At 42.9% G+C, this 21,999-nt stretch overlaps 1 protein-coding gene across 1 annotated transcript in view; it reads right to left on the bottom strand.

The window, feature by feature from the left end:
- LOC100349807 (glycerophosphodiester phosphodiesterase 6) overlaps nucleotides 1-21,999 on the bottom strand; it is a 95,131-nt gene that overhangs the window by 62,760 nt on the left and 10,372 nt on the right. The window contains exons 3-9 of the mRNA XM_070075819.2: nucleotides 21,492-21,595; nucleotides 15,951-16,044; nucleotides 13,374-13,433; nucleotides 8,687-8,785; nucleotides 8,521-8,614; nucleotides 6,372-6,517; nucleotides 5,928-6,010 (exon numbers count right to left, since the gene is read on the bottom strand). Of these exons, the coding sequence (XP_069931920.2) occupies nucleotides 5,928-6,010; nucleotides 6,372-6,517; nucleotides 8,521-8,614; nucleotides 8,687-8,785; nucleotides 13,374-13,433; nucleotides 15,951-16,044; nucleotides 21,492-21,595 (680 nt within the window). The remainder of the gene's footprint in view (nucleotides 1-5,927; nucleotides 6,011-6,371; nucleotides 6,518-8,520; nucleotides 8,615-8,686; nucleotides 8,786-13,373; nucleotides 13,434-15,950; nucleotides 16,045-21,491; nucleotides 21,596-21,999) is intronic.

Genomic DNA, 21,999 nt, shown 5'->3' on the forward strand with positions numbered 1-21,999 from the left:
TGGAATTTACCCAAAGGAATTTAAATTGGCAAACAAAAAAGCGGTCTGCAGCCTAATGTTTATTGCAGCTGAATTCACAATAGCTAAGACCTGGAACCAACCTAAATGCCCATCAACGGTAGACTGGATAAAGAAATTATGGGATATGTACTCTTTAGAATACTATACCGCAGTAAGAAACAATGAAATCCAGTCATTTGCAACAAAATGGAGGAATCTGGAACACATCATGCTGAGTGAAATAAGCCAGTCCCAAAGGGACAAATACCATATGTTCTCCCTGATTGGTGACAACTGACTGAACACCAAAAAGGAAACCTCCTGAAGTGAAATGGACACTATGGGAAACGGTGACTTGATCAGCATAGCCCTGACTGTTAATGAACAACTTAATACATTATCCCTCTTAGTAGTTTTTTGGTCTGTTCTACTTAATATGACTGGTTTAATTCTGTAATTAATACACAGTTATTCTTAAGTGTTAAAAATTAACTGAAATGTGATCCCTGTTAAACATAAGAGTAGGAAGAAGAGAGGGAAGAGATGTATAATTTGGGACATGCTCAAGCTGACTTGCCCCAAATGGTAGAGTTAAAAACATACCAGGGGATTCCAATTCAATCCCATCAAGGTGGCATGTACCAATGCCATCTCACTATTCCAAGTGATCAATTTCAGTTCACAATTGATCATAATGAAAGGACTAAGAGTCAAAGGGAGCACATAAACAAGTCTAGTACCTGCTAACACTAACCGATGGAATAAATAAAGGGGAGAGTGATCCAACATGGGAAGTGAGATACTCAGCAGACCCATAGAATGGCAGATGTCCTAAAGAGCACTCTGGCCTCAGAATCAGCCCTAAAGGTATTCGGATCTGGCTGAAAAGCCCATGAGAGTATTTCAGGCATGGAAAGCCAAGACACTCTGGCAAAAGATCTCTGCGAGTGAGATCCCAGTGGAAAGAACAGGTCTTCAAAGAAGGAGGTACCTTTCTCTGAAGGGAGGAGAGAACCTCCACTTTGACTATGACCTTGTCTAAACAAGATAAGAGTCGGAGAACTCAGAGGGCTTCCATAGCCTTGGAAACTCATGACTGGAGCATGGGGAGATTACTGAGGCCATAAACAAGAGTGTCAATTTGCTAAGTCAACAACAGGAGTCACTGTGCACTTACTCCTCATGTAGGATCTCTGTCCTTAGCGTGTTGTACATTGAGACTTAATGCTATAACGAGTACTCAAACAGTATATTTCACTCTGTGTTTCTATGGGGGTACAAACTGTTGAAAGCTTTACTTAATGTATACTAAACTGATCTTCTGTAAAAAAAAAAAAAGAAGAAGAAGAAGAAGAAGAAGAAGAAGAAGAAGAAGAAGAAGAAGAAGAAGAAGAAGAAGAAGAAGAAGAAGAAGAAGAAGAAATTATCAACTCCCAACTTGACTCTCACTGGGATTAAACATGACAATAGGTCTGATCTGATTTCATCATCATTTAAAAAAAATCATCTATTATTTTTCACTTTATGTTTCTGTGTGGGAGCAAACTGTTGAAATCCTTACTTAATGTATACTAAGCTGATCTTCTGTATATTAAGATAATCGAAAATGAATCTTGATGTGAATGGAAGGGGAGAGGGAGTGGGAAAGGGGAGGGTAGTGGGTGGGAGGGACGGTATGTGGAGGAAGCCATTGTAATCCATAAATCGTACTTTGGAAATTTATATTCATTAAATAAAAGTTAAAAAAATCAATTCAAAATATACCAAAAGCCTAAACATAAGAGCTGAGACTACAACATTTCCAAAGGAAAATATAAGGGAAAAGCTTCATGACATCAGATTTGATAATAATTTCAGATATATCACCAAAAGCACAGCCAACAAAGGCAAAAAATAGGCAAGTGAAACTACATCAACCTTAAAAGAGAAATTAAGGAGTTGGAAGGATTATCTACAGATAACAGAAAAGGACAAGGAGTGCAGAAGCATATGCTGGGAGTGCAGTATCTAAATACTTTTATCACAGTATACCCAGGATCCCTAGGCACTTCCATGAAGAGATTCTAGGAGCTCTATTAGAACAACCAGTTTCAATCCCAGTTCAAAATATTCTATGTGGCACTCTGTCACTGTTGAGTAACATTCAGAATCCCAGGCTGGGGTCAGGAAATATAGTTCTAATCTTGACTTTATCATCTACATTTTAGCCTTCTGACCTGATCAATACATTTCCCTGCTTTGAATTCAGATTCAAACTAGGCAACTCTATGAAATAGAATGTTCGCTTTCTTTTCTGTTTTCCTCCCAGAAAAACTGCAAAAGGAACTTGTACACATCACATCACATACACTTAAACACCCATCAGAGATGAAGCCTTTCTACTTCCTAAGCCTCACACTGACACAGATGCTATAGCAAAAGTATGTCTTTTTGTCCCTGATTTTGCTCTGATCCAAGTCTTCTTTTCAGTCTGCTACCCATCTCCCTGATAATTTTTTTAAAGATTTATTTTATTTATTTTAAAGACAGAGATACAGAGAGAGGTAGAGACAGAGAAAGAGGTCTTCCATCCACTGGTTCACTCCCCAGATGGCCACAATGGCCGGAGCTGTGCCGATCTGAAGCCTAGAGCCAGTAGCCTCTTCTAGATCTCCCACATGGGTGCAGAGGCCCAAGGATTTGGGCCATCTTCTACTGCTTTCCCAGGCCACAGCACAGGGCTGGATGGAAAGAGGAGCAGCCGAGACTAGAACCGGCACCCATATGGAATGCTGGCATTTCAGGCCAGGACTTTAACCCACAGCGCCAGCCCCCATCCCTGATAATTTTTTCATCATAGACTGCTAGATGAGTCTAAAACACATTTTTCTATAAAAATGAGGCAATCTGGCCTCTAAAACTTATCATAGCTGCTCCTTACACATTTAGGCATCTCCATGATCCAGCCTCAATCAGCCTTACAATCTATACCTCTTCCTCACATAGCCCTACCCTGTCACCAAATCATTACACTTTTGGCATCCAAACAGGTTACTCTCTAATATATAAATTTGTTATTTCCCATTTAGGTATAAATGAACAAGCTATTGAATATGCTCTAGTCTCTGCTTGGAATGCTCTTTCTCTCTTCTGTGCTTGGTAAAATAATATTTTCTTTCAAGGTTCAATACTGTCGCTCCCCGTCTTCGTGGAGGAACGACACAGGACCCTGCGCTGTTCTTTCGTCTGCTCGGCCCTTCCCGGGTTTGCTGCTGGTTCTTCCCGGGTTGGCTACCGACCCTTCCACCTCCGTGGAAGGGCGGTTCCCCTGCCACATTCCCCACTTCCGCGGGGGAGCGGCACACCGCCGGCCGGCTCTCTCGGGGGCTGCACAGGTGTTCCCCTTAGATGTTCCTCGTGCATGCCGTCTCTCTCCTCCTTTATAGTCCTCTTCCACCAATCCCAACTCTGCTACCCACACGCCGAGCACACTGCTCTCCTCCAATCAGGAGCAGGTCCCACAGTTTATTGGTTGAACTGGAGGCAGCTGTGTAGAAGCTGTTTCCCTTCTCAGCGCCATATTGTGGGAAAGCAGATGCATAGAATAAGTCTTAATTCCAGTAACTTAGTCTAGTCCGAGTTGCTCCCAGTTGCTCCCCACAGATCCCCCTTTCTTTTTATTTTTGGCGTTGATACGCACCTGTCTTCGGTGCCCCGCGGCACACACTCTGCTCTGCTTGCTAGAGTTGCCCACAGGTTCTTACAAGTCCTATCAATCAGGCAAACCGAATCTGGGTCCTCTCTTTGCCATGTTGTGAGGAGGTTTTTAGGCGCTGATGCGTGCCTGTGTTCGGTGCCCTGCAGCGCATGCTCTGCTCTGCCTGCAGGTGCTTACAAGCCCTATCAGGCAAACCGAATCCAAGCCTTCTCATTGCCATATTGTGGGGAGGCTTATTGGTGTTGATTCGTGCCTATCTTCGGTGACCTGCAGCTCATACTCTGGTCGAGCTGCCTGCTGGTGCTTATCGCCCTAATCAGGCAGACCGAATCCAAGCTCTCTCATTGCTGTGTTGTGGGGAGGCCTTTCTCTATTTCTCTATCTCCGGGCATTCCTATTTCTCCTGTTTTACTTCTATCTACCAGCATTCCTATTTCTCTCATTTTACTTCTAAACTTCTGTTTCTCTTATCCCTGCAGCTTCCCGGTGCCCTCCCCGAGGCTGCTTCTCGGCACCTTGCCCCGCGGCAGCTTCACGGCTCTGCGCGGCTTCCCGGCGCCTCGCCCCGCCGGCGGGCTCCCGGCTCTGTGCGGCTCGGCTTTGCGCGCACACTCCGCGGTCTCCACGCCCCTTCACGTCCGAACCACGGCCTCGCGCCAGCCCCGCGTTCCCCTCTATTCACGCCCCGTGCTCTCTCTGCACGCGGCGGCTTCCGCGAGTCACACAGCGTAGCTTACGTCTCCGCCACTAGCATTCAATCCAAGTTCCCCAGACTAACCTGGAGAATTCCAACCTGGCGGCCTCTGGTTCCAGATCTTCGCCTCTTGCTCTCCGGGGTGACTTGAAGAATTCCAAGCTGGCTTACGTCTCCGCCTCGGCCTGCACTCGCGGCTTCATCCTCCCTAACATTTTTCTCTACCCGGTATGTTTCCCTAAGTTTTCTTCCAACAATATTCCTCCCTCATTTCTCCTGGCCTCTCCCCACAGTCCGTATCCAAGTCTAAGTTTCTTATAGGTTTCACTTTCACTTTCAACCTGCAGTCCGTATCTGAGTTTAAGTTTCTTCTTGCTTTCACTTTAAATCCTAACTTCTTTCCCACAGTCCATATCCGAGTCTATGCCTAGGCTTTCGATAGCTTCTTCCAGCACCTTTTCCATCCGGCTTTCCCTAGGCTCTTTGCTAGTCTCTCTCTCCGGTAATTTCCCACTTCTTCCTGTTTCTTCCCTCCTAGGTTTCCTATCCGAGTCACGGCACCATTATGTCGCTCCCCGTCTTTGTGGAGGAACGACACAGGACCCTGCGCTGTTCTTTCGTCTGCTCGGCCCTTCCCGGGTTTGCTGCTGGTTCTTCCCGGGTTGGCTACCGACCCTTCCACCTCCGTGGAAGGGCGGTTCCCCTGCCACATTCCCCACTTCCGCGGGGGAGCGGCACACCGCCGGTTGGCTCTCTCGGGGGCTGCACAGGTGTTCCCCTTAGATGTTCCTCGTGCATGCCGTCTCTCTCCTCCTTTATAGTCCTCTTCCACCAATCCCAACTCTGCTACCCACACGCCGAGCACGCTGCTCTCCTCCAATCAGGAGCAGGTCCCACAGTTTATTGGTTGAACTGGAGGCAGCTGTGTAGAAGCTGTTTCCCTTCTCAGCGCCATATTGTGGGAAAGCAGATGCATAGAATAAGTCTTAATTCCAGTAACTTAGTCTAGTCCGAGTTGCTCCCAGTTGCTCCCCACACAATACAAACACAACTTTAACCATACTTTTTTTTCTTCTTTTCACATATCAGGAGATGGCCTTTTCCTCCCCTGAGGTTACACTGCGTCTAATTTTATTTTGTGGTTATTAGTAAACATGCTATGTCTCCTTCATTAGCTGGAAATATCTCTTAAGCAGGACTATTTCTTACTTGTTTGCATCTCTCCAGCACTCAGAAGGAGGCCTGGAATATATGAGGTGCCAAGGAAATGTTAGCTAAATAAATTACTAAGGCAGAACATAGGGTTTAACTGTAAACATGGTTTGCAATAGGAACAAATTTGAATTACATGTAGAGACTGTTTTTCAGAGTCTATAATTAAGAATGTAGAGGTTTGTAAGGGAGATGTGGCTCACATGTGTGGCATGTACACACAAAGAAATTCCCAGGGGCTTGCCCTCTCCATACTTAGGACCAGACTGGTTCTCTTCCATGGACCTTCTTTTCTGCCTCCTTCTCCAGTCTCTGCTTTCTTACCTTAAGTGCACATCAGTCTCCAGCCCATAGGCCCCAAATTCAACAGCTTTCTCAAAGGCCATCATGGTATTCTCTGGTCCATGCTGCGGAAGAAAAAGATATCAGCCCCATGTCTCAGAGTCTTTCCTCACAACCATTCCTTTTATAGTAGGGACAGAGTTACACAATAAAAGAGCTCTGTTAGCTCTCTTTCCATGGAGTCTGTGTTCCCCTCTGTTCAGTAGAATTCTGGGACTCTGCTCATTTGAGGCAATGTCACTGGGCTTGGTAAAGAGAAATGCACTGGGAGTTAGGTGACTTGGGTTCATGTCCATCCTTTATATTACCTTTTTATTCCTATAAAAACAATTCTTTTTCCTTTCCAGGGACTCCTATGGTTCTAAGGTTCCCTTTTCTCATCCATACATACTTGTACTCACCCTATTTCATCATGCTCAGACCTACCATGGGTGCACCTCTATGTGCAAAGAAGACTGGTTTGGGTCCCAAATCCTCCTTTTTCTGAATGCAGGGAGAATAAATCCCCAGAGGCATCAAATAAAGACATACAAGGATAAGAAGAAAAGGCAGTCCGGCAGCCAACTGTAGAGCTGACAAAGTTAAGAGAAGGAAGCAGGTGTACATAAAGATGGAGAACCATCTCAAACAATTAATTATTCCAAACAAGCAGTCGAAGTAAATCCCAGTCCATGAGTTTCACCAACTCTGGGGCTTAGCTAATTTATTTTCTATTGGTGTCACATTCCCACTATGTTCAGGAATTTGAATATAAAAGCACAGGACTATCCAAATATAAGGCTTTATTATGACAAGATAATTGGAGCTGTAACTTACAAAGCAGCACCAAGGAATGGGAAAGGAAGGAAAGAAAGAATGGAATGCTAAAGAGCAGTTTTTCAGGAGGAAGAACCTGGCTGCTTCTGAGAAAGCCTATAAAATCATCCTAAAACACTCCTATATTTGGGCTAGTACAGTATAGTGGGAAGGGCACTAACTGACAGAAATCTGGGTTCACAGTTAGGTTCTCCTACTTCCTAATTATGCCCCTAAGGATATGACTTAACCTCTCTGGGTCTTCATTTTCTTCTGTAAAATGAGGCTCTCTTGTTGCTAACATTAACTTTACAGAGTTGTTACGACAGTGTTGATTTATCATAGTCACTCAATAAATAACAGTTGCTTCGCTCCCTCCCTCTTTCCCCCTTCCCCGTCCCCTGCCCCACTTCCCACACTCTTACATACAGAGCCTTTCCATAATCCTGTTGTAACTGGCCAGTCCATAATATTACTATTTTAGACCTCTCAGGATTTTACACATTTGTACATTTTAAAGTTACTGCTTATGCTTCAGTGACTTCAAATCTAGGTCTCCAGCTCTAACCTCTTAACCTTGTGAATATATTACATCTCTTGAGTCTTTCTTTCTCATAGTATGTCATCCTGTATCTTCTTACTCTAACTGAAATTAAGAAAGTGAAAAAGAAGTTATTATTGTCCTACACAAGTTCTTAACCTAGATATATTTTCTAAAAATTACCCCCACACAAAAACACACACATGCAAAAACACAAGGGCATCACCATCTTCTCAGCTTTAATTGAACCTACATTACTTCATTAGTTAAGATGCAAATACCTGCTATATAACCAACTGTAAAAGACTGAGACCTAGAGAGAAGTAGCCCCTGCTGGTTCATCAGTAAGACAGTAAGAGAACTCCATTCTCAGAGCAGTTTAATGTACAGATCTGAATCTCTTTGTTCTCCATTATATTAGGACAAAGAATAGAAAGGAAAACAATGGCAGAGACAGATATTTCTGCTTCTGCTGTAAGTCCCTAGGAACCCACAGGAGCCTGCTTTGAGTTGATTACATATAATCAAACATCTGGATCTAGATCGAACTGAAAATAATAATATTTGAACACAAACTGAAAGAACTATATCAGCACTCTGGTAAAATAAAAATTAAAATGGCCTCTACTGGGGCTGGTGTTGTGGCCTAGCTGGTAAAGCCATGGCCTGCAATTTTGGTTCATGTCCAGTTGCTCCATTTCCCATCCAGTTCCCTGCTAATGGCCTGGGAAAGCAGTGAAGGATGACTCTAGTGCTTGGCCCCGCCACACACATGGGAGACTCAGAAGAAGCTCCTGGCTTCAGTCTGGTGATCCCCAGCCATTGGAGCCATCTAGAGAGTGAACCAGTGGATAGAAGACCGACCAACTGACCTCCCTCTCTCTATCTCTCTCTCTCTCTTTCTCAGTCTCTTCCTTTCTTTATATAGCTCTTTCCAATAAATAAATCTTCTTTAAAAAAGCCTCTACTGCCCCCTATTGACTCTTAGTTAGAAAACATGTAATAATATAGAGAAACATTTTATTTTTCCAGAAGAATCTCTCTTAGGAGGAGGCCTGTTTAGTCATGGAAATACTATGACAGGCCACATTGGGTGGTGAATGAGAGCTTAAGGAGCATGCCTGAGTAACAAGCTAAATGAATTTCAAAGAAAGATGGGAAGGTAGCTACTAAATTTCTACTTTTCTGAGTGGAGTATGAAAGCTAAAGTCGAAGCTGAATGGAAAAGGCATGACATACCTTCTCTTTCCAAACGGGCAACATAGTAGGTCAAAGGCCAGGAAAGGAAAACCATCACAGTTATGCTGCACAGGTGTATGTAGGGAGCAAAGATCTAAGAGAAAGCCAAAAGTCAGGCTGGACAAATCTGGACAGATAAGGCGAACAGCTACAGGAGAATGTTTACCTTCAGTGACAGCCCAAATGTCAGCCACATGTCATTCCAGAATTGAAATAGAACAAACATAAAACAGATGTACAGCAGAATCACCAGCACAATCATGACCTGAGAAACAGAAAAGATCTTCTGACTTCCAGGCATGCATTTTGGATCACAACTGTCCTTTAGAATTGCATGTGTGTCTTTACAATATCAAGGACCTTATCTAATTCTTTTAATTTACTCATCTTTGCAAATTCCCATTATAGGATGGAACCAATTATTTCCCTTGTTTGTTCCTAAGTCTTTTTTGTACATTACAGCTGAAGAAAATTATCTAGCTATGTGTCTTAATGCCATTACCAATTTATCATCTGTAGGTACATCTGAGCCCTCATGTGGCTTGATCTGTAAGCAAATAATATGTTACAATTGCATTTTTATATTTATTTATTTAAGAGGCAGAGTCAGAGAGAGAGAGAGAGGAAGAGACAGAGAGAGAGAAAGTTCTTCCATATGCTGGTTCACTCCCTAGACAGCTGCAACAGCCATAGCTGAGGTGATCTAAGGTCAGGAGCCAGGAGCCTCCCTCCCTAGGCCCCCCAAGCAGGCACAAGGGCCCAAGAACCAGACCACCTTCCACTGCTCTCCCAGGTCCACCAGCAGGGAGCCAGAATGGAAGTAAAGCAGCTGGGACACAAACCGGTGCCCACATGGAATGCCAGTGCTACAGGCAGAGGCTCAGCCTACTATGCCACAGTGCTGGCTCCACAACTGCATTTTTGATGTAGCTCTTCTGTAACAGCTTGTAAATCTCACAAGGTAAATATAATAATTATATTGTTTAAGCCTTAAAGAATATCTGGTACAAAGTATTGGATAAATATCTGTTGAATAAAAGAATAAAATCTGCTTGTCACAATACTGTATAAAAAATACTGAGGGGCTATGGCTGTGGTGCAGCAGGTTAAAGCCCCAGCCTGGAGCACTGGCATCCCATATGGGCACAGGTTCAAGTCCTGGCTGCTCCACTTCCAGTCTGGTTCCCTGCTGGTGCACCTGGGAAGGCAGCGGAGGATGGCCCAAGTCCTTGGGCCCCTGCACTCACGTGGAAGACCTGGAGGAAGCTCCAGGCTCCTGGCTTCAGATCGGCTCAGCTCTGGCCATTGTGGCCATTTGAGGAGGGAACCAGCAGATGTAAGACCTATCTGTCTCTACTTCTCTCTTTCAAATAAATAAAATAAATTAAAAAAAAAAAAACCATTGAGACCAAGAAGGCATAACTTTCTTAACTTCTTCCCTTTCAAACGTAGTTTTTCTACATCCATACTGCTCTCTAGAAAGATCACTCCTTTGCTGAGTCTCTGTATCTAAAATAACTGAGGGGGCCGGCGCCGAGCTCACTAGGCTAATCCTCCACCTGCGGCGCCAGCACCCTGGGTTCTAGTCCCGGTCGGGGTGCCGGATTCTGTACCAGTTGCTCCTCTTCCAGTCCAGCTCTCTGCTGTGGCCTGGGAGTGCAGTGGAGGATGGCCCAGGTCCTTGGGCCCTGCGTCCGCATGGGAGACCAGGAGGAGGCACCTGGCTCCTGGCTTTGGATCCGCGCAGTGCGCCAGCCGTGGTGGCCACTTGGGGGGTGAACCAATGGAAAAAGGAAGATCTTTCTCTCTGTCTCTCTCTCTCACTGTCTAACTCTGCCTGCTTAGGCCTCTGCCTACAGTGCTGGCATCCCATATGGGTACCAGTTCGATACCCAGCTGCTCCACTTCCAATCCAGCTCTCTGCTATGGCTTGGGAAAGCAGTAGAAGATGGCCCAAGTCCTTGGGCCCCTGAATCTATGTGGGAGACCTGGAGGAAGCTCCTGGCTCCTGGCTTCAGACTGGCACAGCTCCGGCCATTGTGGCCAATTGGGGAGTGAACCAGAGGGTGGAAGACCTCTCTCTCTCTGCCTCTGCCTTTCCTCTCTCTGTGTAACTCTGACTTTTAAGTACATAAATAAATCTTTAAAAAAAAATAAAGCAACTGAATACACAACTAACTCTCTCACAACTTAACTCCTTGCTAGCTTCAACAGTAAATTCTACCAAATATTTAAGGAAGAGATATTATGAATCTTTTACAAACTCTTTCAGAGAACAGGGAGAATGAATACTTTCTAACTCACCTTATGAACACTGCTACCCAAATTCAACAAGGACAATAAGAACAGTAAACCACAGGCCAATCTCTTATGTCGACAGATGCAAACATCTTAAATAAACTATTAGTAAATTAAATGCATCACAACCACAAAGGCTGACTTGTTAAATCTAATCACATGAATCATAAATCTTACTCAACATCAGACTGTGAATGACTTAAAGGATACTAGCAGAAAAAATGTTCCACTGGAGAAATCTGACCTTTCCAATTTAGCAACTCATGAAAAAGTCTTTCCTTTCCTGTATTAGCACCAATCTGTTTTGGCACTTGAAATGTGAGGAATGTCTTCAGCAAAGTGTAGCAGCTACTCTGGTTATAGATCACCCATGCTATATTACATTAATATAACTGTAGCCTGCAATGCCTTCTACCACAACATATACATTTACAATAAAGCAATCTAGCTAAATCAGGTACATTCTGCTAGAAATTTTCACAAATTATGATTCTATTATCCTTTGGCTAATAAATATCTTTATTATATTTATTGTTATATGTATTTATAAGAAGGTCAAGTTATTAACATGTTTATAAGGAATTTTGAGTGAGATCATTCATATCATTCTGGAGGTCCCTAGGTAAAAGAGGAAGAGATTATAGGTGCAGTGCTAACCTTTTCCTTCCTCGATTTATTCTGAGTCAAATAAAACAAATTTCAAGCCCCACAGAATCTCCCTAACCCATGAAAGCAGTCTTTCCTCAGGAGTCTGATTATCCTGGGCCTTACTGGTCTGAAGGCCCACTTCCAGGAAATGTCAACTCTTCTCATGTTCTCTCTCCATCACTTTTCATTGCCAATACAGACTCCTCACTATAACTAGATCCCAGAATTCCTCAAAAGATGAAGACTTATAAAATAATTTATATTGGCAAAAATTCCACAGAGTATGTGTGGGAATGATCTCTTAAGAATTCTAGATAAGGAGGTGAAAGGATAACATTAGGTCAGGCTAAATTTATTGATATAGGTATATATATCAGAGACTCTGGTTTCAATATTCTAGAATCCAAGTAGTAAGTATAATCCATGGTAGCCTATGCTTAATGAAGTTGAGATGACAGCACAAATTATCTAGAGATTTATTGAAAAAAAGTTGGTAGAATTGTAAGCTAACCTTCTTCCTATCATGTTGTTTGGGGTACTCAAAGGACATTGAAAAACACACTGGTGAGGAAAGTGTTGGCATCCTTAAAAAGCACTGTAGTGACTATCCTCTACACATGCATAAAGTTGAGAGATGTTGCCACCAAAATAGGCTTGCTTATTTCAAAAGGGATAATGAAATCCTGCGATGGTATAGGCCAAGCAGTACATAAGTGGAACAGGCAACATATACATGATTTCAGTAACAGGCACAATCCTGTATGGCAATCAGAATAGTTTCACTAATAGAGATTCTTGCAGTGATTAATTGATCATGGTATCACCAATTTCAAAACAAATGGTGTTATCTATAAGGACTATTTGTTTCTTTGAATTCTATAATTAGAAGATCTTATTGCTTCAATTTTCAAATCTAAGAATTCATAAATTAATATTTCCAGTCTGTACTTCCAATTTGAGTAAACAGAGATCCAAGGGGGCTACACTTGTTTAACATGTTCCTGGATCTGGAAAAACACAAAGGATGTTATCAAAACCATGCCTGAAAAGTGTATTCAAAAGCAAGAGGCTGTCACTCAACTGCTCAAGTCTACAGCAGAATAAAATTAAGGGAGGCTACACTGGAAATACACTCAGATAGTATGGTAAAACTGCCTTTCTCTGGGGATCAGATATAGACCCTTTGAAAGAAACCATGATGGTGTCATTCTAAATAGATCCAAAATAAAGGAGGGTCAGGGGGCTTCAAAGGAGAAATTTCAGGGGAGTATAGGAATTCAGGCACTGATTCCACTTAACATAGCTGAAATCAAAGTTTTTAGCAGAAGGGTCTCAGAAAACTTGTACAGAAAAACTCAGTGGAGGATAGGAACTACTGTGCATTTACCTGGTCCAGAGGGAATCAAACCCAGATGCCACTCTTATCCCATCTTGTGGGACTTGCTCTCTTTGTTTACCTCTCAGGAGTAGGAGAGGTAAAAGATACATCATGCTTTCACCAACACTGCAGGATTCTAGGCTTGGGTCAGGTCCAATATAGGAGGGGGAAGTTTAAAGATCAATAAAATGAAGTTTAGTTTATTATACTGAACTAAAATAGAATGTTTTTGTAACTGAAAAGTACTGGGAAAGTAAGAAATTTGCTCAAGATTTAATTGGGATGGAAAGAATAGGCTAACAGAAGGAGCAGTAAGAAAGAATAAACTTTGGGTTTAGCTTGGGTTTATCTCCTTCAGCTTGTCAGTTACAACTGTTAGAAATGTAACTGATTCAGCTAAAACGTGTCAGTAGGTATCTTCTCTCTGGAGGAACACTAGAAGAAAAGGCGACCCTTTATGCAAAACTGAGTGCCAAGGAACACAGTCAGTCCTGGTCTAAGGTCTCCTATGGGGATTCAGATGTCCTACCTTATGACATGTGTGCAAGTACAGTTCAATTCTTTCCCGAAGCAACAAAACTCCTACTACCTGCAAAAGGAAAAAAAAAAAAAAAGAAAAAAGAAAAAATGGAGGTTGTTTTGAAATCACTAAGTTGCTGCCCAAAGCACTGTTCTGTAGCTCAAAATTTCCTTCATGGTCGGGCACTACATTTACTTTTCAGCCTCTGGGAGTTTACCATGTTGTTTCTCAGTCTGAAAAGCTATCCCTCTCCATGTCACTACCCATGCAAAGCCAGTTTAAATATTACCTTGTATTTGTAACTCTCATCAGCACCCACAAGAATTATTATTTCCTCTGAGATTTTATATCAATTTATCACACTGATTCCCTTCTTTAGTTTCTGTCCATTTCTTTTTCCTGCAATGAACTTTATACCTGGTATTACTTGGATTTTTGAGAGAACAGAAGTCAAGAATCAGACTTTCCAAGAATCATTTACAAGCTTTTTCTTGAGAAACCAACATTGATGTTACAACTGTTAACACTGGTATATACTCAATAAATCTTAGATTTGAATCTTAATCTAATCAATCACCAAGTCAACATGGACACAGAAACTGAAAACAGGAGTACTCAGATGACTACAATATTAATGATATGGTCCAAATGTGTGTAAGGCACTTATCTATCAAAATTATTTCATTTGTTCTTTTGCAGCCTGATAAAGTAAATTTACTGGCATTCTCATTTGAAAAAAAAAGAAATTGAAGATCAGTCACCTAACGACAGAGCTGCAAAAAAGAAATCCTGTTTCCTTCCTTTTTCACTGTTGTATCCAAAAGAGTAGAAAATTTGTTCAAATGTACTGCTCTCTTGGACACTTGTCCCCTCAATCAGCTAACTATACCATTTCAAGTTGACTGTAGGTGAAAGTGTTACAATGCAGTGACCAGATTTTGGCTGAGAGCACATACTTCATTTGCATTCGCATTTTTCCAACTAAAAATAAAAGTTTCAAATTGTCCTCACTATCTGTAGCACCCTTTACATCCAACTTCCAAAATGATTCTCTAAAACAGACAATTTATGTCAAATGTCTTATACTTATTTTCGGGCCTTTTTTTTTTTTTTTTTTTTTTTTTGACAGGCAGAGTGGACAGTGAGAGAGAGACAGAGACAGAGAGAAAGGTCTTCCTTTTTGCCGTTGGTTCACCCTCCAATGGCCACCGCGGCCAGCGCGCTGCGGCCGGCACACCGCACTGATCCGATGGCAGGAGCCAGGTACTTCTCCTGGTCTCCCATGGGGTGCAGGGCCCAAGCACTTGGGCCATCCTCCACTGCACTCCCTGGCCACAGCAGAGAGCTGGCCTGGAAGAGGGGCAACCGGGACAGAATCCGGCGCCCTGACCGGGACTAGAACCTGGTGTGCCGGCGCCGCAAGGCGGAGGATTAGCCTAGTGAGCCGCGGCGCCGGCCAGGCCTTTCAAAATATGTCGCAAACCTTCCTTTTCAGCTGTGTCTCCCATTATTCATTATGCCCTACACGTTAACAGAATTGACCTTTCCCTCTTCAACGTAAACTCCATGTTTTTCTGTTTGGGGGACTTTTTCATGATGTTCCCTCTCTGTCATTCCCATATCTGAATCTAGTGTTCCTTCCAGACACCATTCCAATAAGAAGGTTTCTTTAATGCTTTTGGTTGGCAGCCACCTCTTCTCTCAGACTCCTTAAAAGAACTTTGTTAGGTCTCTCTGGTGACAATTAAAATGTCCTATCTGTGACATAGACTTAGACTTACTTGTATTACTAAATTCCAAACATCAAAGCAGTAATTGTAACTTTCTATCTCATCCAATCTCTATAAAATATTGCATGAAAACAGAAACTGAATGCCTTATTGATTTTTATATAACGAGTGCTTTATCACTATGTTATACTCACATTAATAAATTCTGTTGAAAATGCAAATGCCAATAGATTTGGGGGGACAAGCTCTTCTGCATCATACTGGGTATCAGAGGGGAAGGGAATTGTAAAACCACAGAAAGACGTCTTTCCTTTGTATGAGCAAAGGCGAAAAATGAAAAACTTGGCCCCAACATTACCCATCTATTAAGCTTTTTTTCTAACAGACTTTCTCTTACATGGCATAAATGTCAGGTAAGAGAGGAAGAGTCATACTATTGCCTAAAGGCTTTTGCCAAAACATACTCTGCATCTGAGCTAGGTGACAAGCATTTGTAAATTAGAATGGATTTACAAACTAATTTATAAGGCCCATAAAGACTGCTTATTTGAAGCTGTGGGTGTCTAAAATGACAATTCTGAGGAATCAGAGTAGACTAGGAAACAGGGGAAGGGAGAAGGGATGTGCTGCCACCCTTTCAATGGGCCCAACTGTAAGTCACATCCTCTAGTAGCTCTATCCCCCCACCCCCAGTCCTTTATGCCTAAAATTCAAGTAGCTGACATAAACCCCAACTCTGCTTAGATATGAGTGATATTTAGGACCTGAGTTCTCCTAACACCAACTGGATACCATTTCCCAAGTAGGAGGACCTCCTGAGGCTACTCAAGAAAGACACATGGGAAGTGTTACTCACCACCAGCAATGAAGTATACGCAGTCAGGGTCCCAAGTATACTCAGAAAAATTATGGAACCGAAGACCCAGATTCCTGTTCCTAGAAAAATGGCCCTGAAAAAAACGTGTTTCAATTCTTAAAATAGGGCAGAAATCAGCACCATCTCCATCTAGGATGGGGACAAGCAGAACAGGTGAGGCATAAGAAAATAGAGGGGGGCCAGTGTTGTGGCTAGTACGTAAAGCCACCACTTGCAATGCCAGCATCCCACATGGACACTGGTCTGCATCCAGGCTGCTCCACTTCTGATCTAGCTCCTTGCTAATGTGCCAGGGAAAGCAGAAGAAGATGGCCCAAATGCTTGGGCCCCTGTACCCATGTCTAAGATATGGAAGACATTCCTGGATCCTGGCTTCAGCCTGGCTCAGCCCTGGTCGATGCGGTTATTTGGAGAGTGAACAAGCAAAAGAACGACCTCTCTGTCTCTCTTTCCCTTTTTTTAACTCTGCCTTTAAATAATTAAAATAAATCTTTAAAAAAGAAAAGAAAAGAAAATGTAGGGAGATAAGAAGAGAGCCATCTGGGGAATGAACCAGCAAATGGAAAATCTCTCTCTCTTTCTGTAATTCTGACATTCAAAATAAATAACTCTTCATAAAAAATAAAAAGGCAAATATATACATCTATCTAAAGGAATACTATCTATACAAAAAAGTCATCTGTGATTGAAAATCTATGTAGGATTAACATATATGATGATAAAGGCATACAGCTTCAGAGACAAGGTGCTTCAAGATTCCTTGTATCATCCAGAAAAAGGATAAAATACTAATATTAAACTTTGAAGAATAAAGATTAAATAATATAAGTTGCAGAGCAAACCAAAACAAGACAGCAAGAATGGTCAGGATAGAAAATATAGGTATACAGCCAGCACCATGGCTCACTAGGCTAATTCTCTGCGTACAGCACCAGCACTCGGGTTCTAGTCCCGGTCAGGGTGCTGGTTCTGTCCCGGTTGCTCCTCTTCCAGTCCAGCTCTCTGCTATGGCCCAGGAAGGCAGAGGAGGATGGCCCAAGTACTTGGGCCCTGCACCCACGTGGGAGACCAGGAGGAAGCACCTGGCTCCTGGCTTCTGATCAGTGCAGCGTGCCGGCCGTAGCGGTCATTTGGGGGGTGAAGCAACGCAAGGAAGACCTTTCTCTCTGTCTCTCTCTCTCACTGTCTAACTCTGCCTGTCAAGAAAGACAGGAAGGAAGGAAGGAAGGAAGGAAGGAAGGAAGGAAGGAAGGAAGGAAGGAAGGAAGGAAGGAAGGAAGGAAGGAAGGAAGGAGCCAATTTTAGTCCTGGCTACTCTGCTAGTCTTCTTCCCATCTAGCTTCCTGCTAATGCACCTGGGAAGGTGACAGAATGTGTTCCAAGTACTTGGGCCCCTTTCACTCATATGGGAGATCAGGAGAGTTCCTAGCTCCTGGTTTTGGCCTGGTCCAGACCTGTCTTTTGGGGCCATTTAGGGAGTGAATCAGTAGACTGAAGATCTCTTACTGTCTCTCCCCTCTGTCACTCTGCCTTTTAAGTAAATGAATCTTTCAAAAAGTCTTAAGAAAAGAGAAAAAAAGAATATAAAACAGAACTATTAAAAGCATTAGAGGCCGGCGCCGCGGCTCACTAGGCTAATCCTCCGCCTAGCGGCGCCGGCACACCGGGTTCTAGTCCCGGTCGGGGCGCCGGATTCTGTCCCGGTTGCCCCTCTTCCAGGCCAGCCCTCTGCTGTGGCCAGGGAGTGCAGTGGAGGATGGCCCAGGTGCTTGGGCCCTGCACCCCATGAGAGACCAGGATAAGCACCTGGCTCCTGGCTCCTGCCATCGGATCAGCGCGGTGCGCCGGCCGCAGCGCGCCGGCCGCGGCGGCCATTGGAGGGTGAACCAACGGCAAAGGAAGACCTTTCTCTCTGTCTCTCTCTCTCACTGTCCACTCTGCCTGTCAAAAAAAAAAAAAAAAAAAAAAAAAAAAAAAAAAAAAAAGCATTAGGAAGATTACGTGTGTAAATTCAAATATATCAATAGTTATATTAGTAGAGTGATATTTTTAATTAGGACGTAATGACAAATTTACCAAACTTCAAATAACCCAACCATATGCTGTTTAGAAGAGAACTAAAACATAAGATGCAGAAAGATTAGAAAAAAAGACTAAAGATGGAAAAAAACACACCATACAAAATTAATATGAAAATATTAATATCATATAAAACTACTATTTTCAAGGTAAAAGTACATGAATAAAGTAAGTTATTTGAAAACATAGAGCAATTCTGCACTAGGGATTGAAGACTTCACTGTTACTCATGCAGGTGGTCAATGTGTTCACTGCCCAGAGGTGGAGGATCACAAGTGGGGTGCTGCAAGGAAAACTACAGAAATTGGCCAGTATCTCAGTTCTCGGGAGTACTGGTGAGCATTTCCTGAGTCGTGCTTGTGATCAATGCAAAAACCTACTATAGGAGACACTTCTGTGGTATACTTGAAATAATAATTTCAAAATAGGATTTGCGGCCAGTGCTTAACTGGGACATTTGTAACAGAAGTTAAGAATGAACAAAGTGACCAGTGTAGAATGATTACCAGAGGTTTTCCTCAGCACTATCACAATATTTGTGCTATGGGAATTACCAGGGTTTACAAATGAGGAGAGAGTCAGAAAAAATTGGATATTAGATATCTGCACAAACCTTGTCAAGTACAGATTAGAGAGCCAAGTATTTTTTAATTTATAAATATATTATCTTGTATTTCAACTTGAAATACAGGCTGTGCGGATTGAAATACAAGTGCTATAATAACCCAGGACTGGACCATAGATAAAGATTGCATAAGCACTGATGAGAGAAAAGACTTTGGCAATATGCATCATGACTTTTTACAGTGTTCACTGTTCTTGATTCAACAGTGCTACTTGTTGGAATCTACTCTAATAACATTAGTTTGAATATGAAAATTTCTCTGAATATTTTATAAAAGCAAAAAAACTGGAAGCACTCGTAATGTCTAACATTAAAAAATAGCTAAATGAGGGGTTGGCACTGTGGCGTAGCCGGTAAAGCTGCCGCCTGTAGTGCTGGCATCCCATATGGACACCAGTTCGAGTCCCAGCTGCTCCACTTCTGATCCAGATCTCTGCTGTGGCCTGGGAAAGCAGTAAAAGATGGCCCAAGTACTTAGGTCCCTGTACCCGTGTGGGAGACTAGGAAGAAGCTCCTGGCTCCTGGCTTCAGATTGGCACAGCTCCGGCCATTGCAGCTAATTGGGGAGTGAACCAGTGGATGGAAGACCTCTCTCTTTCTCTGCCTCTCCTTCTCTCTCTGTATAACTCTGACTTTCAAATAAATAAATCAATCTTTAAAAAAATAGCAAAGTGAGAGTATTATAGTATTTTCATGTTATATTTTGAAACCATTTTAATGATGTTCTTTAGGAATTTTAATAATTTTAAATGTTTATAATTAAGTAAAAATGGAAGGCAAAACAACAGGTATAGTAGGAGCCACAGCTCACTAGGCTAATCATCCACCTGCGGCACCGGTACTCTGGGTTCTAGTCCCGGTTGGGGCGCCAGTTCTGTCCCGGTTGCTCCTCTTCCAGTCCAGCTCTCTGCTGTGGCCTGGGAAGGCAGTGGAGGATGGCCCAAGTGCTTGGGCCCTACACCCACATGGGAGACCAGGAGGAAGCACCTGGCTTCTGGCTTCAGATTGGCACAGTGTGCCAGCCGTGGCGGCCATTTGGAGGGTGAACCAATGCAAGGAAGACCTTTTTCTCTGTCTCTCTCTCACTAACTCTGCCTGTCAGAAAAAAAAAAAAGCATAGAAAGCCGGCGCCGTGGCTCAATAGGCTAATCCTCCACCTTGCGGCGCCGGCACACCGGGTTCTAGTCCCGGTTGGGGCGCCGGATTCTGTCCCGGTTGCCCCTCTTCCAGGCCAGCTCTCTGCTATGGCCAGGGAGTGCAGTGGAGGATGGCCCAGGTGCTTGGGCCCTGCACCCCATGGGAGACCAGGAAAAGCACCTGGCTCCTGGCTCCTGCCAGGATCAGCGCGGTGCGCCGGCTGCAGCGGCGGCCATTGGAGGGTGAACCAACAGCAAAAGGAAGACCTTTCTCTCTCTGTCTCTCTCTCTCACTGTCCACTCTGCCTGTCAAAAAAAAAAAAAAAAAAAAAAAAAAGCATAGAAAAAAGGCTGCAAATTATATATCAATTGATTATTATTTAAAAATGTGGCTTAGTAGGTATTAACATTTGTAATGACAATAATTTTACTCCTAATTGGGTAGAATCAATTGTACTTTACTAAAAAAAAAAAAAAAAAGAAAGAAAGAAAGAAAAGTAAGATTCCAGTACCAGCTGCTCTGCTTTTGATTCTGTTTCCTGCTAATGTGCCTGGAAAGAATCAGAGGATGGCTCAAGTACTTGGGATCCTGTTACCTATCTGAGAAACCTGAATGGAGTTCCTGGCTCCTGGCTTCACTCTGGCCTAGCTTTGGCTGTTGCAACCATTTGGCAAGTGAACAAGTGGATGTAAATTTATCAGTCTGTCTCCACTCCTCTGTTACTCTGCCTTTCAAATAAATAAATTTTTTTAAAATAATACGTCTCAGGGCCAGCGTTGTGATGTAGCAGGTTAAGCTGCCGCCAGCAGCACCAGCATCCAATATGGGTGCTGGTTTGATTCCTGGCTGCTCAACCTCCAATCCAGCTGCCTGCTAATGCACCTAGGAAGGCAGTGGAGGAGATGGTTCAAGTTGCTGGGCCACTGTACCATGTGGGAGACCTGGAAGAAGCTCCCAGCTCCTGGTTTCAGTCTGGCCATGCTCTGGCAGATGCAGCCATTTGGAAAGTGAACCAGAGGACAGAAGATCTCTCTCTCTCTCTCTCCTCCCTCCTTCCTTCCCTCTATAACTCTACCTTTCAAATGAAATAAATAAATATTTAAAAATAATAAGTCTCATACTCAAATATAACCTTCTCTCCAAAATTCCAAATAATGAATAAAATTTGCTGCAAAATTAGAAGGCATGAGGTCAGAAAAACAGTAAGGTCCAGCAGCATGAGTTCAGCTATGAGAAGGTTCTGAGACACAACATCTGTCCTTGTGTTCAAAGTGCCAGAAGTCAGCTAAGAACAGAAGGAGGCAGCGGAGGCTGTCAGATAAGCAGAAAACTCAGAGTTCAAGGACAGAGATCATGAAGTCCAACTGGTGTAGGTATTAGAGAAACAGAACAGGGAACAGATGTCAGGGAATCATTTTCTGAGAAGGAATGGTCATTATATGAGATACAGATCAAGTGTGAAACGAAGCACAGGTAGAGAGAAAGTTTAAACAGGCTAAGGTGCTAAGCATTCTGCTTCTGCCCGAGTCAGGCCTCTCACCCACAAGCTGTGTAAAAGTCCATTGTTGTCCACCTTCCCTACTTGCCACCAGTTTGCAGTCTGAGATAAAATTCACATGGCTATCAGACCAAAGAGTCCTTACTTACATAAATGAAAACACAAAAAGAAACTTACTTACCAGTCAAGGTCAAAATATTCATTTGAGAGTTCTATCCACATGAACAGCAAAATCACAGATAAGACAAATGAAAGGACCAGCAACACAAAAAAGACTTGCTCTGTCTGGGAAGAGAAAGAACTCTATGTTAGCTCCATTTATCCATGTTACCTCAGCAATGTCTGTATACCCTGTCAAAGGTCAGGATAGACACACTGCCATGCTTTACCCTCCACAGGCTGTAGGATCACTCTTTTTCTATTTATTTACCCCTACTGAAGTTGTATATGCCCATTTATTAAAATATACTGAACTATAATTAGCTGTTCATGTTTGTATCTGACATTACATTGTTTTTACTTGGAGGAAAAAGAACTTGTACAGCCAATCTCTATATTGACAATATCTAGCAGAGTGTTTTGAATGTAGCTTGCTCTCAACAACCATCAGCTATATCCACTCAATTGCCATCCACCAAATGTTTGGTGTTGCATTCATGAATTCACTCACTCATCATTCATCAGTTCAT

The sequence above is a fragment of the Oryctolagus cuniculus genome, chromosome 1 (genome assembly GCF_051225735.1).
Source record: "Oryctolagus cuniculus isolate XC-2025 breed Fujian yellow rabbit chromosome 1, ASM5122573v1, whole genome shotgun sequence".
NCBI lineage: Eukaryota > Metazoa > Chordata > Mammalia > Lagomorpha > Leporidae > Oryctolagus > Oryctolagus cuniculus.